Source organism: Prosopis cineraria, unplaced genomic scaffold, assembly GCF_029017545.1.
Source record: "Prosopis cineraria cultivar Desert tree isolate PC_DT_omini unplaced genomic scaffold, ASM2901754v1 PC5, whole genome shotgun sequence".
NCBI classification, from domain to species: domain Eukaryota; kingdom Viridiplantae; phylum Streptophyta; class Magnoliopsida; order Fabales; family Fabaceae; genus Prosopis; species Prosopis cineraria.
Genome location: NW_026555336.1, coordinates 17,077,966 through 17,094,624, shown reverse-complemented (window position 1 = coordinate 17,094,624; position 16,659 = coordinate 17,077,966). Strand labels below are relative to the sequence as shown.

General features: G+C 32.9%; 2 protein-coding genes across 2 annotated transcripts; one reads left to right on the top strand and one right to left on the bottom strand.

Annotated features, from left to right (window-relative positions):
• Nucleotides 1-5,235: 5,235 nt before the first annotated feature.
• LOC129311579 (protein P21-like) lies at nucleotides 5,236-6,439 on the bottom strand. Its single transcript, XM_054953918.1, has one exon. It carries the CDS (start codon nucleotides 6,382-6,384, stop codon nucleotides 5,695-5,697), a length of 690 nt encoding a protein of 229 aa, XP_054809893.1. The 5' UTR covers nucleotides 6,385-6,439; the 3' UTR covers nucleotides 5,236-5,694.
• Nucleotides 6,440-14,299: 7,860 nt separating this feature from the next.
• On the top strand, nucleotides 14,300-16,301 carry LOC129310765 (uncharacterized). The gene is made up of 2 exons (XM_054952683.1): nucleotides 14,300-14,334; nucleotides 15,539-16,301. The coding sequence occupies exons 1-2, from the start codon at nucleotides 14,300-14,302 to the stop codon at nucleotides 16,299-16,301; spliced, it is 798 nt and encodes a 265-aa protein (XP_054808658.1).
• Nucleotides 16,302-16,659: the final 358 nt, after the last annotated feature.

Sequence of the window (16,659 nt, the reverse complement as noted above, 5' to 3'; positions counted from 1 at the left end):
ATTTTCATGAGACTTTGTGCTCCCTCTTGGAATTTTTCTATGCTAAGCCTCTTAGAAGTTTTTGATTGTTATATTTGTGCATGAAATGTTAAATTTCATTACCTTGATTGTTAAATTTGTTAGCTTAGGTTAGTTAATTAATTTTAGTTAGACAATAAAGTTTATGTTTGGATTGTTAACTTAGGTTAGGAATTGTTGTTGGCTAGAATGTGATTTGTTAAATTGTATTGTTGTATTTTCAATTGTAAATTTATTGGAAAGTCCAACTTTTAGGGGAGATTGTTTTGAAAAATTTTTAAAACTTATTATTTGGCCCCTTCTTCTATATGAAAATGGCCAAAGAATATAGAGTTGGCTTCCCTCTTACCTATTAGATAGGATGGAAGCCAACTCTAAAGAATATTGTTCTTTAAAGAATTGTAAATTTCCAACTTCAATTGGAAATTATTGTGAATGCATAATGTATTTATTTCTAACTCTAAAGAATATTTTTAATATAGAACTTGTTGTTTGGCCCATCCAAATGGATTTAGTGGTAATCCATATACTTCATCATGTTTTAGGAAGACAAATTAAACATGGATTGTAATTGGATAGATGCCAAACAAATGAGTGTAGAGTTTGCTGATAGGGTTAAGGGTTTCTAGAATTTGCTACAAGCAATGCTAAAGATGATAGTGGGAGGTTTTATTGTCCTTGTAAATACTATTTGAATGAGAGGTGGCTACATGCAAATGTGATGCATGAATACTTAATTTGTGAGGGTTTTCTTAAAAGTTATAGAGTATGGATATGGCATGGTGAAAGACTGAACATGCCAATGCCAACTACATCTCAATCATGGGATGTTGATGTTGATGTTGATACTGATGATGATTCATTGATCGGTTAGAGGACATGATCCGTGATACTGGTAAAAAGGCTAGTGAGCAATCCCAGCAGTGAAGAATGCTAAAAAATTTAGTATTGCAAGCAATATTTATTCTAAATATAAATATTAATATTTTTTAAAAATATATAGTTATAAATATTAATTAAAATAATATATAAATAAATTACATAAGAAGTTTAAAATATATCTTCATTTCATTTATGTAATAAAATTTTTTTTATAATAAATACTAGAGTAAACCATATTTTTAAATATATGTGCTTGATAATTTAAAAAATATATATAGGACAATTAATTTTTATAGGGGCAACTGCAATTTTAAAGTGGGGACAAGTATAATTTTGACAAAAAATGTGATTTTTTTCAAATTTCATTGGGACAATTGCCTCCTCTTTCTATATGTACAATGATACAGAGACACCTTTATATCTAAGGTGTAAGGAATTTAGTCTATTGAAAGCAATGTTAGAAGTGGCGAACTTGAGTTGTTGCAATTGATACTTTTAAAAGACAATGTGTTTCTGGTTCGTTACTACGAGGCAAATAAAATTCTATGCCCATTGGGCATAAAGTTTAAGAAAATATATGGATGCTTAAATGACTACATACTGTACAAGAGAAAGCATAAAGAGGAGTATAAGTGTCTAGTATGTGAGACGCCAAATTATAGAGAGAATAAAGTTCCTACAAAAGTACTATGGTATCTTCTAATTATATTGAGGTTTGAGCAATTGTTTACTAATGAATCTCTTATATTGAGTGGATATATAGGGAAGGTTACATCATCCAACAAGCTGGAAAGGAAACATTTCGGTATTTCATGGGAGCGAAATACATTAAAAAATTAGGAGGAAACATTAGTGCTAAAGTCCTCGACTTGATAAGGCCATTAGTTTCACAAGAACAATAGGATGAATTTGTTGCTTAATGTCTTGAGGGACAATTTCAAGTAAGAATAATGAGATGAATTAATTTTTTTTATTATTGTCAATATATTTAATTTTATAGATATGATTCTATGTGGTTTGCACAAGAGTTGAGCCATAAAAAGAAAGAGTTGCATAAGAAAGATCTATACCCTTACAAGAAGGGGCACATAGGATATGCAGGAATTGAGCAACAAATGATAAGTTAATATTTATACTATACAATTTTAGCTTATTTCATAAATATATGTACTATACTAACATTTAAATTTAATTAAATTCATAGATCAAGCGAGAGGGTTTAGGGGTAAGCTCAGTTTCATGTCACAGACTCTTCATAGAAGGTCAAACCAATAAAGAAGGAAACATTATTGATAAATGTGTTCAGGAGCTTGCCGACAAGTGTGTAAGTACATTAACTTAACATTTTTTATACTCCATCAACTAATTTAACTTTCTTACTATATATTACACAGGTCAAGATCAAGAAAAGTGGCACGCCTGATGATGACATCTTGGGCAAGGCATTAGGTAATCCCGAACACCCTAGTCAAGCTAGGGGACATGACTTCAGTGTTTCAAAAAAACAAATATTTAAGTCACAAAAGAAGGCAAGGTCAACAGAGAATGTAGGTACAAAGGCTGAGATTGCCACCCTGAAAGAGGAGCTATCTAGGCAATAGGATATGATTGAAACTTTGCTAAAGGACAAGGCAAGGTGGGAGGCAAAGTTTCATATTAGTCCTAGTAGGAAAGGTAGTTACAGTGTCATGCAACCAATTAAAAATCTCTAAGGTAAAATATTATTAACTTAGTTCACTATTTCTGTTTTCCATAACTTTAATATAGTATATTACTTATTAATATAGGGTGAGAGCCTACGTGAGTTGTTGGCAAATAGCCTGAATTATCATGTGGTTGCTATCAGTCGAGTGTTTAATTTGTCGAGAGACATACTACATAATATGCCACTCCTTGCATTCTATGTACATGTTGCTATTGATGTGCCGAAGGATTTGAACTATCCACTATCTATTCCCACCGAGGACACAAGGATTGTTGGAGAGGCAATAGGTAGTTTTGTTGGATGGCAAGCTAGTCAAGTTAGGATGCCAAGCCTAAAAAAAAACTAGCAAAGATGCACAGTTAAAAAAAGATGATGCCTCGATCTAGGCTCTTCTCTAAAAAGGCAATCTCCCATAAAGTTATGCCTGAATAAGAGCCTCAATTGCTAAGCAACATAGAAATTTACTCCAGACATATGCAACGATTCATAAGTCTAGTCCTCTGGTCCTGCAAATCTTGTTGGAGGCTAGTATATATGGCAAAGACTGATATGATATGCTTTCACTTGATGTTATTAATGAAGTGCTTTAACATGATATGACCAATCTCACTATCCTCAACTTCTACATATGATAATTCTTTTCCATATATAAATAGTTAATATTTTAAATATAAACTAATCCATTTATTGTATTTATAATAGGCACTTGTATGAAAAATTTGTTGTCCCTTTCGATCTATAAATGAAGTTCATCTTCGTGAGTCCTCATGAAGTAGGTGCACATGTCTTAATTAAAAGTGACAAAATTTTAGAACAAGCAAAGGCATTAAGTAAAAATTTCAAAGCAAGGGCTCAAAAGGAAACATTATTCATAATAACATATTGTCAAGGGTAACATAATTCACACTTATCTTAATAATTTTTTATTTTTAATTTAATGGATTAATTACAATTTTGCAACACTTGTTAAATACTATTAGGGATCATTGGATGTTGATTGCCGTCAAACCATTCAACAACACTCCAAAGATATATTATCTTGATTCTCTTGGAAGGGAACCAGGGAAGAGATAAATTTTATTTGAGTTGATTAATATATAAGTGCATAAAGTATTCACATATTTATTTAATTATTTCAATTTCATACTAACATATTTTTTACTGTTTCATTAGGGAGATTGTGTTATGCCGCACTAACACAAAACAATCAATTCTAAGGTCCTTTGCAAATTTTGATGTGGCCTACATTTGGAATATAATTAGGTAATTAGAATTATTTATTAAATTGAAATTTAATGCATTAATACATATTCATCAATTCTTTAATTTTTAGTATCTAAGACAAAAGAAAAATAGCTTGGATTGTGGCTTTTGTATCATGAGCTTCATGAAGGACATCATTATTCATAACGAGAGCATAATTCCTGAGATGGTATGTCATCAATATTAACTTTTAAATTACAAAGAAATTTAACGTATTAAAATTAATTTATGGTGGATCATTTATATATTGTAGTACTATAACAATTCTTATGTTGAAGAATTCGGGGATGCAGAAGTAAATAAGGTAATTGAAAATTAGTGTCAATACATTGTTTAAGTATGGATCTCATAAAAAGAAGATCAATAAAACTACCTTGAAGAAGTAGCTACGATGTTTATACTTTTAATAAGTAGTTTGTTTTTGGAAATAGTTTACTTTATATAATTACATTTGTTTATTGATTAATTTTGAAATTGAATACAATAAATTTCGTTGATATTCAAATCTAAAATGACTATCTGCTACTATTTTAATTTTTTTTACAAGGAGCTGGTATAAAAACAGCTCTCGTATTAAAAAAAACCATATAATAAATGACGGTTATATAAATAATCGTCATTTATACAACAATAAATGATGGGTAAATAATTTACCCGTCATTTATTTTGACTTTAAATGACGAGTAAACTATTTATCCCTCATTTAAAACATAGTAAAATCTATTATCATATTTTAAATGGCAGGTGAATTATATTATCATACTTTAAATGATGAGTAACTAATTTACCCGTAATTTATTGTTGGATTTAAATGATGGATAAATAATTTACCTATCATTTATATTCTCATTTGGCTTGAGCTTCTGTAGAAATTTTATTTTAAATGACGGTTTTATAACCGTCATTTATTGAGGGACTTTAAATGTCTGCCACATAAATGATGCATATTAACCATCATTTATAGACTTAAATAACCATTATTTATTCTTTTTTTTTTAGTAATGAATGAATTTATTTTATTCTAAGTTGATGCCATAGACACGTATTTTGTCTACTCCAAGAAGTTATTGGATTATTTTATTCGAATAGAAAAGATATTCAAAATTCAACGTGAGACCTTTTCAAATATATGGAAGTATAGGTCCCAATCACACAATTGACTTGGGGAATGAGTCTGCTAACTTTATCCTTACGATAATGAATTGAGATTAATTAGCATTTCTAAGAAATTAATACTAAAATAAACTGAAAGATAAGGTATATGAAGCATATTTTATAAAGTGGACCAGCCCGACAAATGGAGATAGTCAAAGATATAAATTTCAACATAAAGATGATATGAACGTTGACAAATACTATATGCTTCATGCATGTGTGATAAGCAATTTATTATAATAATCTCAAATTATAATAAAAGTTCAACCAGGACAAAAGAGATAATCTAGATCACATTCTAGATGTGCCTGCAAAGCCCTTTATTTGTATTTTCCAGCTACATAATAATCATAGAAACAACAATGTATACTAATCACAAATATACTAAAAATAAAAGGAAATGAAATGAAAATAAAATATAAAAACTCATATCTTCAAAAAGTTAGATTAAATGATTTTAAAAATCGGAATAATTATTGTACAATAAAATTTATTATTGAGCATATTTAAAAAGATATTCAGAGTCATTTTTTTCCCAGAATGAAGATAATATAACTCAATTTAATTCTTAGAAAAAAAAAAAATCCGACTTTTTAAAATCATTTAAAATAAATGTTTAACGATATGAAATCTCTGGGTGTAATTTTTTTTCCCCAAGAAATAAACCATGTTCAAGGGCAAAACACAACGTTATAGCTGGTTCCTCCTGGGCAAGTGAAGGTGCTTGTTGGATCATCCATGGGGTAACTGTAAGCAGCAGGGCACCTATCCTTAAAGAACTTGGAATACGTAGTGGCCGTACAGTTCCTTGAACCTGAAGTACAACAATACTGATCCGACCCAAACACTGTGCAAGGATTCTGACACCCTCCGGCAACCTTCAATTCCCGGGGGCACTGATCGGCGACGTCGCCGGTGCACCGGATCGTGTTGTTGCAGGCGGTAGAGTTTGGACTGATCTCCAACGGTACGTTGAACCCATCCACCAATGAAATATCGAAGAAATCCATGTTGTTGTATTGATTCAACGAGAATTCAGCAAGTGTGTTTGGAGGCGTACCGGTTTGGTTGCACTCGAGGAGGCCGCCGCAGTCTCCGGTGAGACACGTCCCCCGTCCCGATTCGTCGAAGCTGCAGTTGGTTCGTGGCCAGATGCGAGCCTTAGAGGTTCCGGCCGCCATGTCGAGGGCCCAGATTTCGCCGGAGTTGAGCCTTCTGCCTCCGCCGGGGATGGCAGCTGCCCACACGGTGTAGGAGCAGTTGTTTGAGATGTTGAACATGGCGGCTCTGGCTGTGGACGCGAAGAAGAGTGTTACGAGGATGAAGGAGAAGATTGGGATGGTTTTGATTATGATCGCCATGGTTGGAGTTTAATTGAGAAGGTGTTTGAAGTTTTTTGCCCAGAGAAAATGGTGGGGGTGATGATGGTGTTTTATAGGATTTGAGGAGAGTGGTGAATTAATAAATAGAGGCGTATAGGTTTGGCCTTCGTTGTTCTGAAAATTCATAGAATGATGTGTTAATAGTTTGATTTTCAAGATAAATTATTCCTAGTCAAGTCCTTTGAAAATGAATTCTATAAGGAAAATAGAACTGATGAATCATTGTGCTGGTCCAACTAAGATTGGCCTAAAGTAAACTATCTCTGAAAACCTTTTCACATTATTACTTGAATTTGTATGACTTATTCGGCAAGTTAAAGTCTAAACAAGGTAGTATTAATCTGTTTATTTTATAATAATTTTTTATTTGATTATTAATAATAGAGTAAATACATTGATTTTTCTTCTATTTTAACTTAATTATATATACATTCCCTATATTTTTAAAATATATACAAACTTTTCCCGAGTCATTAAACACAAACCTCTTTTTTTTTCCCTTTTCAAATTACATTTTCATTCACCTAACTTTTAATTTACCGTTAATTTTTATGTGTTAAATCAAAATATCCTTACATAAACATAGATGTTATCGAAAAATCATTCAACTTGCCCAAAAAAAAAATAATGCATATATTTTACCTAGTTTATTCAGTTGGAGTAGCAGAGATGAGAATGTTATGATGAATGTGTGGACATACACATAAAGATAAAATTCGAAATGAGCACGTACGCGAAAAAGTGAGGGTGGCACCTATTGAGAAAAAAATGGTAGAAAATCAGTTGAAATGGTTTGGGCATATACAAAGAAGACTAAGGGAGGCACCAGTGAGAAGAGTGGAACATATAACTTTGAGTCCGATTAAGAGAGGTAGAGGAAAGCCTAAGAGAACACTCTTGGAAGTTGTTGAACGTGATCTCTTAATTAATAATATTTCTAAAAGCTTAATAAATGATAGAGCACAATGGCGTCTTGCAATCCATGTAGCCAACCCTACCTAATGGGATAAAGACTTGTTGTTGTTGTTATTCAGATTTTAAATTACGCAGCCTATGGAAACTTGTTTGTTTAATAATTTGTTAGTTCAATATATAATTAAGTTGGTTAAAATAATATTTCAGACACATTTGCGAAAACACTTAATGAAATAAGGGTTTAATATAACATGAGATAAATTGGACAATATTATTTATTTTTATTTTTATTCAATTTTATTAACTTTAACTCAATGTTCTTGGATTATTTATTTAAATATTATCATACTTAATTGTTTAAAGTTATATAAATTAAAAAAGATGGCATAAAATTAAGTTATAAGATCAGTTAATAATTTTAAAATTTTTAACATAATTGTAAATAAAAAATTAAATATTTCAGAACTTTTTAACAAAATATTTTTAACAGTGTTAAAAATTAGATATGTAAGTGTTGCAAATTAAATCTTTGTAAGTTTAGAAAAATGGAAGGGATATCATTGTATTTTATTTTGAAGAAAATGTTAATTTTAACAAAAGTCATGCTTAATTTTTCTTTCATTATGAAAAGTATAGTTAGAGCTAGTAATTGAGGTGAGCCAGATTAATTTAGATTAGGCTCAATTAGCTAAATCCAGCCTTAATATCTTAGTCTTCAAACTAGCCCTATATTATTTTATTTTAATTTATTGTTTATGTTTAAGAGTGCGAAGTATGCAAAGGAGTCTCAGGAGAAAGTTTGTGAATGTTAAATGAAAGTTAAAGTGATGATTAACTTCATTTTATTAATAATGAAAAATATTTAAATATTCAAGCTAAACCCATTTGAATTTAGATTTTATTCAGATTTCTTCCGACTTATTTGGATGATTGAATAGGCCCAAAATAAAGGAAAGTTTTTAAACTCTCAAACCCAATTCTAAGATTTTTTTTTAAAAAAACTTATTCAAATTAGTCTATTAATTTAACTTAAATTAAAGGCTCTACATATAAAATATATGATTAGATGTATCACAGGCACTGCATATATCCCAAGATGATCCCAAGATTTGTAAACGATGGGACTTTTGACATTGATACAAAGTTTTGGTAGTGTTTTAAATTTTATTTTTGTAGCATTTATAAAATATTTACAAGTTCCAATGAAAGTGAGGTTTGGCGCAATGGGAGAAGGGAGGAGGGAAGGGTTGTTAGATCAAACTGTACATCATGAGTAAATAAATTAAAAATAAAAAAAATCTAATAAGAGGTAGCATTTGTTGTATAAAAAGCTACCTCTTATAATTCTCAAAATTAAAAATACTGAAAAGAGGTAGCTTTTGTTGTTACAAATGCTACCCCTTCTAAAAAAAAATTAAAAAAAAAAACTTAATAAAAGGTAAGCTTGTGGTACAAAATGCTACCACTCATAACTAAACAAACATTAAAAATACTGAAAAGTGATAGCATTCATACTTATAAACGCTACCTGAAGGTTATTTTAAAAAAATAAATAAATTACGCTCATGGCTTTTCAAAGGAAACGCTGCCAGGGAGTATTTGAATATTTTTTTAAACAACTCATATCAGGTTATATCTTAAAGTTAATTTTTTTTACTTTATTTTTGATTTATCTATAAAAACGCTCAGGTTAAATTTGAGGGATTTAATAACTTTTAAACAATTAGGTAAAAAAATACTGAATTTTTCTATATATTTTTATTTTAGTGTTGTTGGTTTTTACATTTATTTTATACTTATTTAATTAATAACATGAGGTAGCATTTCATGTGGAAAGGCTATTTAATTGTTTTGAAACAGGCTGTAGCCTTTCTTACTGTAAATGTTACCTCTTGTTCATTTTCAAAATTATAAATAAAAAATAATTGATAGGCAGTAGCATTTCATTTTGAAAAGTCACCTAATATTTTCAATTTCATTTTAGTAGCTTTTCTTTCTTTATTGCTACTAAGTGTGTGCTAATAAATCTTATTTCCGTAGCATGTTTCGAGTGAAGGAGAGAAAATTGGAGGAGTGGGAAGGAACATAAGAGTGAAAAAGATAAAGTTTATTTTACATTGTTAGTAAAAAAAAAAACAATTAGGCGTGGTGTTACAAGACGTGCCAGAGACGCAAGGTTTCAAAAGGATGGAAGAACTTGACTTCTAATCAAACATGGGGAACCCGGGCTCCCTTATCACAGTTTACCCAGATATGAAAATGCGACGTGAAAAAAATTAATGTAGATACAGGAAAGCAAAGATACATTAATTAAAGAAAGAGGTGACAGACTATGCCGGCTATATAATGAAAAAATAAAGACTAACACAACATAATAAAAAGAAAAATAAAATAAAGTAGCAGATGCAGAGTCTAGAAATTTGATTGATAGTTTGTCGATGCTGATGATGATTGTTGAGAGAGAGCTCCTCTATTTATAGATGATCCTGGCTAGGTGCTCAGGCCTCATAATTGCCTCTTTCCTTGAATTTAGGAAGTACTTTCTCTATCATGATCACTCATTATGGGTGATGGTCTTGACTTAATGGCTAAGGCATCATAAATAATTTTTTTATATAATTATTTTAAAGTCAATTAAGTTGAATTGGGCTTGGGCCTCCAAATTCACAATTTGGGTGCAAATAAGGCGCCCCGCATACAAATTGGTCGGAGTCTTCATAGGCCAATTTTGTATGAATGTTTCCATTGGCCTCATTTACAAGCGTTGCGTGAGTAGTATATCTTGGAGGATTGGCTCATTCCCATTCTGATTGATAGTTGATCTGGTACTTTATTTGAAGGACGTTCTTGTGGTTGAGGATTAGGGACCATGTGATCTAGCTTAAGATCAAATTTCTCAAGGTTTAGGACCTTAAAAGCTAGTTTTAGAATTTAAAGACTGGTTCTGTAAAATCTAGCTACTGTAGGGCCCCTGTAGAGAGAGCCCTTTAGGAGAAAGCTCTCCTGGAAAGGGCCCTTACAAAACTTGCCTTTCTGACTTTAATCCTTATAGTGTCGGCCCTTATGGTTACAGCCCATGTGACTTTAACCCTTGTGGTATTGGCTCCTTTGGTGTTGGCCCTTACAGTTCTAGCCCTAATGGCTTCGGCCCCTATAACTCTGGCCCTTCTGGTGGTGCTTGTAACCTCCTTGAGGTTAAACTATAATTAACTCCAAATCATAGTAATCTAGGGCTTAACCCTTAAAAATTACCAAACTGTAAGGTTTTATAAAAGGAAATTTCTCAACATCTTTTTGAAGGAATCCAAATTTTCATCAATTCAAATCCCAAACATAATTTAAGGACTCCAAGCTAGAGTTTTGAAAATAAAGTGGAAGCTTGAAAATCAATTGGGACCCAAATAATGAGTTTTAAAACTCAAAAACAAATTTTGTGTAGAAAAGGACATGTGCGCCGCGGCTTATGGCTCGTGTATTGTGGCGTGTCTTCTCTGTGCCATGCACCGTGGCGTGAGACGCCATGCTACGGTGCATAGCATGAAATTTGACAAATCAATGTTGTCATTTGATAGCCGGGGAGGCAAACTTTCGATGCATCCTAAATCTCCATCTGATATTCAATTGAGGTGATTTCGGTGTCTGCACGGAGCTTTCTCCTAGCTCTAGCTAATGGCACCATTTTCACATTCAAACTCACTTTCTATAAAAAGTTGGACACCAAAACCCATTTTGATCACTTTTTCACAAAATCTCCCAATGGGTGTCTTAACTCAATCACACATGCCAATAGCTTACACAAATTATCTGACCACACTCAATGGACTCTTGCAGATTCATAAAATACACTATACACAATTAAACACACTTATTTCACAAAATCACTTCTCAACCTTAGTTTTCACAAAACATAAAAAGGGGAGGAATTATTGCACAAACTCAGCCATTTCATTTCAAATTTCATAAAATACATATGTTTCTATTTGCACAAGTATTTTAGCCCTATCCATGGGTTCACAACCAATGTAACACCCTCAAAAATACAAACTGATTTTTCGCAAATTATTAAAACCATTATCATGGTAGAAAATTTTCTTACCATGATACATCCAAGACAATATACCACAGGTCTTAAAATATCTCAAAAAAGCAATTAGAACCATGAGGGACAGTCAGGATCCTCATTGCATGATATTTAAATTAGGTCATGAATCAAGAGAGACAAACATAATCCTCTTGGTCAAATAAATACTTTTAATAAAAAGGATTAGAGTTTACATGCTTCACAAAGAAGATATGTCCTAAGTTGGCACAAGATACATTGTATAATCCAAAATAAGAGGCAACGTAAAAGATGGTGTTTCATACACTATAGTTACACCTCTAGTGCTTTCTCGGCCGGACTCGCTCCTGTAAAAATATTAACCACGGGGAATGAGACTTAAAAGTCCCAGTAACCAAAAATTAATATGTAATGATGCATGCGATTGTAACTAATCATGCGATTGCTAAGTGGGCACACAAAACATTTAACCGAACAATATTTTCAAACAAACCAAACAAGTATTTAATTTGCATGACTACACCTTATATCCTCCTTTCGCCATGCTCGGACGCCAAATCACCCGGCCAAAGGTGAGTTGGACCAAGCGACACGCCACTCATTGGGTCCAATGAGGGCTTACCACGTGGTAATAATTAACCGAACAGAAATTCCCATTAACACCATACATTAAAATACCCTGACAAGTCATGCATCATTCAAATATCCAAACAGGAATATATCCGAACAATAATATCTCATCATGATAAACAAAAATAAATTTTTAACCTACTTGGCAATAATTTCAAACAAGTATATACAGTATTTATTTTCAATAATTCATAATTTTTCCAAACAACAAAACAACACATAACCATTCACAAACACACTCATCACAACACATTAATAATGGTTACCTTGTGTCTTGAATAACACAATCTACATAGTTATTTCATAACACCATATATTAATTTTACATTAAAATAAATAACTCTAATTTAAAGAGTTAGAAAGTCTTAGATCTATAATTCATATTAACACTAATTTAAGATTTATGCCTCATTTAACTTTCCAAATTCTTTTTTTAAAATTCTCGTACCCTAATAAACTATTTTTTTATCCTCAAATCACTTCTAGTATCACAATTTCATCCTTCTATATTCTAAAAATTCATCCAAAAATAAATTAAAAATTTTAAAATTATCCTGAAGCCTCAAATCACCTTTCTATAACCTCAAAAATACCTATTCATACTTAAATAAATATTTAATAATCAGAAGTTCATCCCTACATCTCAAATTCCACATAAATTCAACCATATAGATCTAAATTTTAACTCAAAAATTCTTAAACATGAGTTTCAACCTCAAAAAAGTATTCTATAATATTTATTATATCTCTAAGAGTTTTAACCTATATTTTTAATCCATCATATCATCAGATTAAATATCCTATAGAAAAAATCCTAATCAGAATATTTACTCTATCCTATAAAATAATCATATCACTAGAAAGCTAATATTATTTAGAAAATAACTATAAAATTAATTTTATAATTAAATAAATTTTTAAATGCTAATCTAAACAGGAAAGTTAGAACATACCTGAAGAAAAAGAAAATAATCCCCCCTTGTGAGAAAAACGCCGAGCAATGTGAGAGGAAGAGAGAAAAATAATATAAAAATGGGATTGTGGTCCCAAAATTATATTAAAAAAAACTATAGGTTCGAATTTAATTATTCAAACCTTTGGGCCAAAAGTTGCAATTTCCTCTAAATTGCATCTTAGCCTCTCATGCTTCCTAATGCACACACCCCCTCCTTTTTATACATGAAGGTACCTCTTCTCTTCCCTCATCTAACTAATATGGGACTTAGAAACAACAACCTTCCACTCCCTTTTTTTTTTGTTCCTTCTACCTTCTCTTTTTTTTTAACACACAATAAAAAATTATTTATGTATTATATCTTAACTAAATATTGCTTATGTGGTTTTAAATTTAAAATTTAAAATTCATAATTAAATACCTAACCATAATATTATTTCTAAATAATCTCAAATAATATAAATTCCTATTATTATCATTTTTTCCTCAAAACCTAAATTCCACAATTTCTTTATTATATAAAAATCAGGATGTTACAACCAAAACTCACTAACCGAGGGCACAAAATACACTAGTTATACATAAAATCATGCAAGTAGTGTATAAATCATGTCAACCAGTCCTAGTTAGCGATTACATTAACAAATACACATGAAAACAATTAAAGAGAGGCATATAGAGGATTTACTCCACAAATCCTAAGCCTCTGTATGCTTTTCCCAACTCGGATCTGATGAGCTAGTTCTTGAAAATCTTGAGAATTTAGGGGTGAGTACAACCACTCAGTAACTAAGGTTAACTTAACCTATATAGTTGCATATTATTTGAAAATAGATGCAATTAGGCAAACAAACACATATTTCACATAGCACTAGGCCACGGTTCACAAAACTAACAACCATGTAACCGAACTTGCCACAAAACACTATATCATGATATTTTGCAAACAACATAACTCAAGGTTACAAAAATAATAACCATGCACCCTCAACACATATCGAACCATAAAACTAACAACCATGTGACCATACTTATGTGCATGATCAGATGCCAACCTTATATCCTCCTGTTACATCTGACATGAAACTGGTGGCTATCACGTGGCTATGTCCTTCATGGACTAACCCAGCCTTCTACTTGTGAGAAGCTACTAGGCTAAGGTTAACTCACTCACTTATATAATCCAGTTTCTCCCAATACTAACAACCATGAGGTGTCGTACCCCTATATAGCTTCCTTATGAACTGATGGAGACTAGTTAGGTTTGATTCCCTCATAGAACAAGTGAGACAGTCCCGAAACAATCATGGGACAAGGACTACCTCCTGATTCCAATGGTCAGTGCTAAGGCTAGTTCTCAATTCCAAAGGTTAATACCAATACCATATGGATTTTAATCAATTTACTCCTCTTCTTAGGTGAGCTCCCGCCAATGATTATGCTATGCACATGTTTCACATAATATGCATTTTGACAATTGATTCATAACACATAAACTCATATAACTTAATACTCCATGATTTAATGCATAATATAACACAATTCTCCACCTATAGTAATAAATCACAATCAGTTCTGTAAAACATCAAGGGTAGTAGAATCAAGGCTTTCTTTCCTAAAAACCATTCCATAAATCAAGCACTTGCCAACATGCATCATCAAATTAACTCACAAATTAAATTTCACAAACATAATTAACATTCAACTATAAAAATTAAGTTTCCCCCAATTACCTCAAATCTTTAAGAGATCAAAGGTTTACCCCTCACTACACTAACTTTTCAAAGCTTTAACAAGCTCGAATGGTGCCAAAATGAACCTTTATACATCCAAACCACAAGAACATCATCATTACCTAACTCTTGAAACTTATCAACATAAAATTCCACACACTCTATTTTATCAACTCTTAATCAGTACCCATTCATACCTAGTGGGCTCATTAGATTCTATTAATGCACATTAAACTCTCCTAACTACCTCATAAATATTAATTTTTGAATAATAAATGCTCCCATAGACTAACCACTTCTAAAATCATCAATGTGGTGTTTTAATACATTAAACAACTCCTATTATACTCATTTTAACCAATGGAATCAAACCCATACTCCTATGGATCGAAAATCCATCTCCTAACTTAAACCCTACCATACATCATAACAAATGAGAGAGGAAAAGGAAGAAGAAGGCACCACAATCTTACCTTTGGTCTTTGGGAGCTTTAATTTATCAACAATGAGACCAAATGTCATGCCCTAACAGAGCTAAAATCGAGCTCTTCATTTTCTTCCTCTTTTTCTCTTTTGTTTTCATGTAGCTCATGAACTAATTTATCTGATTTTTGGCCATGCGCCACGACAGACCAACCATGCACCACGGCGTGTGGCACAGAAAATAATTCTTCTCTTTTTCATCCTCATTCCTTGCTCAAGTGGCCTACCTTTGATCCGAACCCACTTCTAGAGCTGAAATCACATCAATTATGCCAAGCTAAGCCCCTTTGACCACACACCTCATTAACTCACTAATTACCCTCATTAGGTTAATAAACCAGTGTTAAAATTTTTCAGATGTTACAGTGTTAGCCCTAATGACTTTAGGCCCTGTGGCTCTGGCCCCTCTAATATTGGCCCTAATGGCTTTGGCATCGATGGTGCTAGCCCCAATGGCTTTGGCCTCGATGACTTCAGTCGCTCTAGTAGTGCTGGCCCCAATGATTCTAACCCTTGTGGCTCCAGCCCTTTTGGTGCTGACCTTAATAGTTTTGGCCCTAATGGTGCTGGCCCCAATGGCTTTGGCTATTGTGGCTTCGACCTCAATGGCTTTGGCCCTTGTGGCTTCGACCTCAATGGCTTTAGCCCTTGTGGCTTTGACCCCTATGGCTTCGGCCTCTCAAGTGCTGGCACCAATGGCTTTAGTTCTAATAGTGCTGGCCCCAATGACTTCGGTCCTTATGGCTCCAGTCCTTTTAGTACTTACCCTAATGGCTCTGGCCCTTATGGCTCCGGTCCCTCTAGTACTAGCCCCAATGGCTCCGGCCACTCTGGTGGTGCTAGCTTCAATGGTACTGGCCCCAATGACTTTGACTCTTATGGCTCAGGCCCCTCTATTGTTAGCTCCTATGGCTTTAGCCCCGATAGTGCTAGCCCCAATGACTTTAGCCCTTGTGGCTTTAACCTCAATAGCTTTGACCCTTGTGGCTGTGGCCTTTCTAGTGCTAGCCCCAATGGCTTTGGGCCCGATGGTTCTAGCCCTAATGACTTCAGCCCTTATGGCTTTGGCCCTAATGGCTTTGGCCGTTGTGGCTTCAGCCCCTATGGCTTCGGCCTTTAAGAACAGCGTGAAATCAAAGATCCTATATCCTCAAGGGTACGGGTTATCCCTATTTATGTATTTTGGATATGGCTTCGAGAAGGTAGGGTGGCTAATTGGCTTCAACTTTAGTCCATTTATATCCTAGATGGTGTCCTTCAGGGCCTCGATATTCACTAGTTAGTTTCGAGGTTTGTTCTAATGCTCTGGGATCATTACTGTGCCCTTTGGGCTAGTCGTGTCTGGCTCATGTAAATAATACAAAGAATTACTTAAAGAATTAGTGTGAGCAAATATTTAGGGGGTTAGGAATGTCTTTTACAAATGGGCGACCTTGAGGGCCAATGTCTATATTGATTCTTGCTTGATGTCCTCCAAG

Excerpts from the sequence above, each read along its gene's own strand:
- LOC129311579 (XM_054953918.1), bottom strand. The coding sequence starts at position 6,384 with ATGGCGATCATAATCAAAACCATCCCAATCTTCTCCTTCATCCTCGTA.
- LOC129310765 (XM_054952683.1), top strand. The coding sequence starts at position 14,300 with ATGGTCAGTGCTAAGGCTAGTTCTCAATTCCAAAG. Across the intron at positions 14,335-15,538 it reads GCTAGTTCTCAATTCCAAAG|ATGTTACAGTGTTAGCCCTA; the intron begins GTTAATACCAAT and ends AAAATTTTTCAG.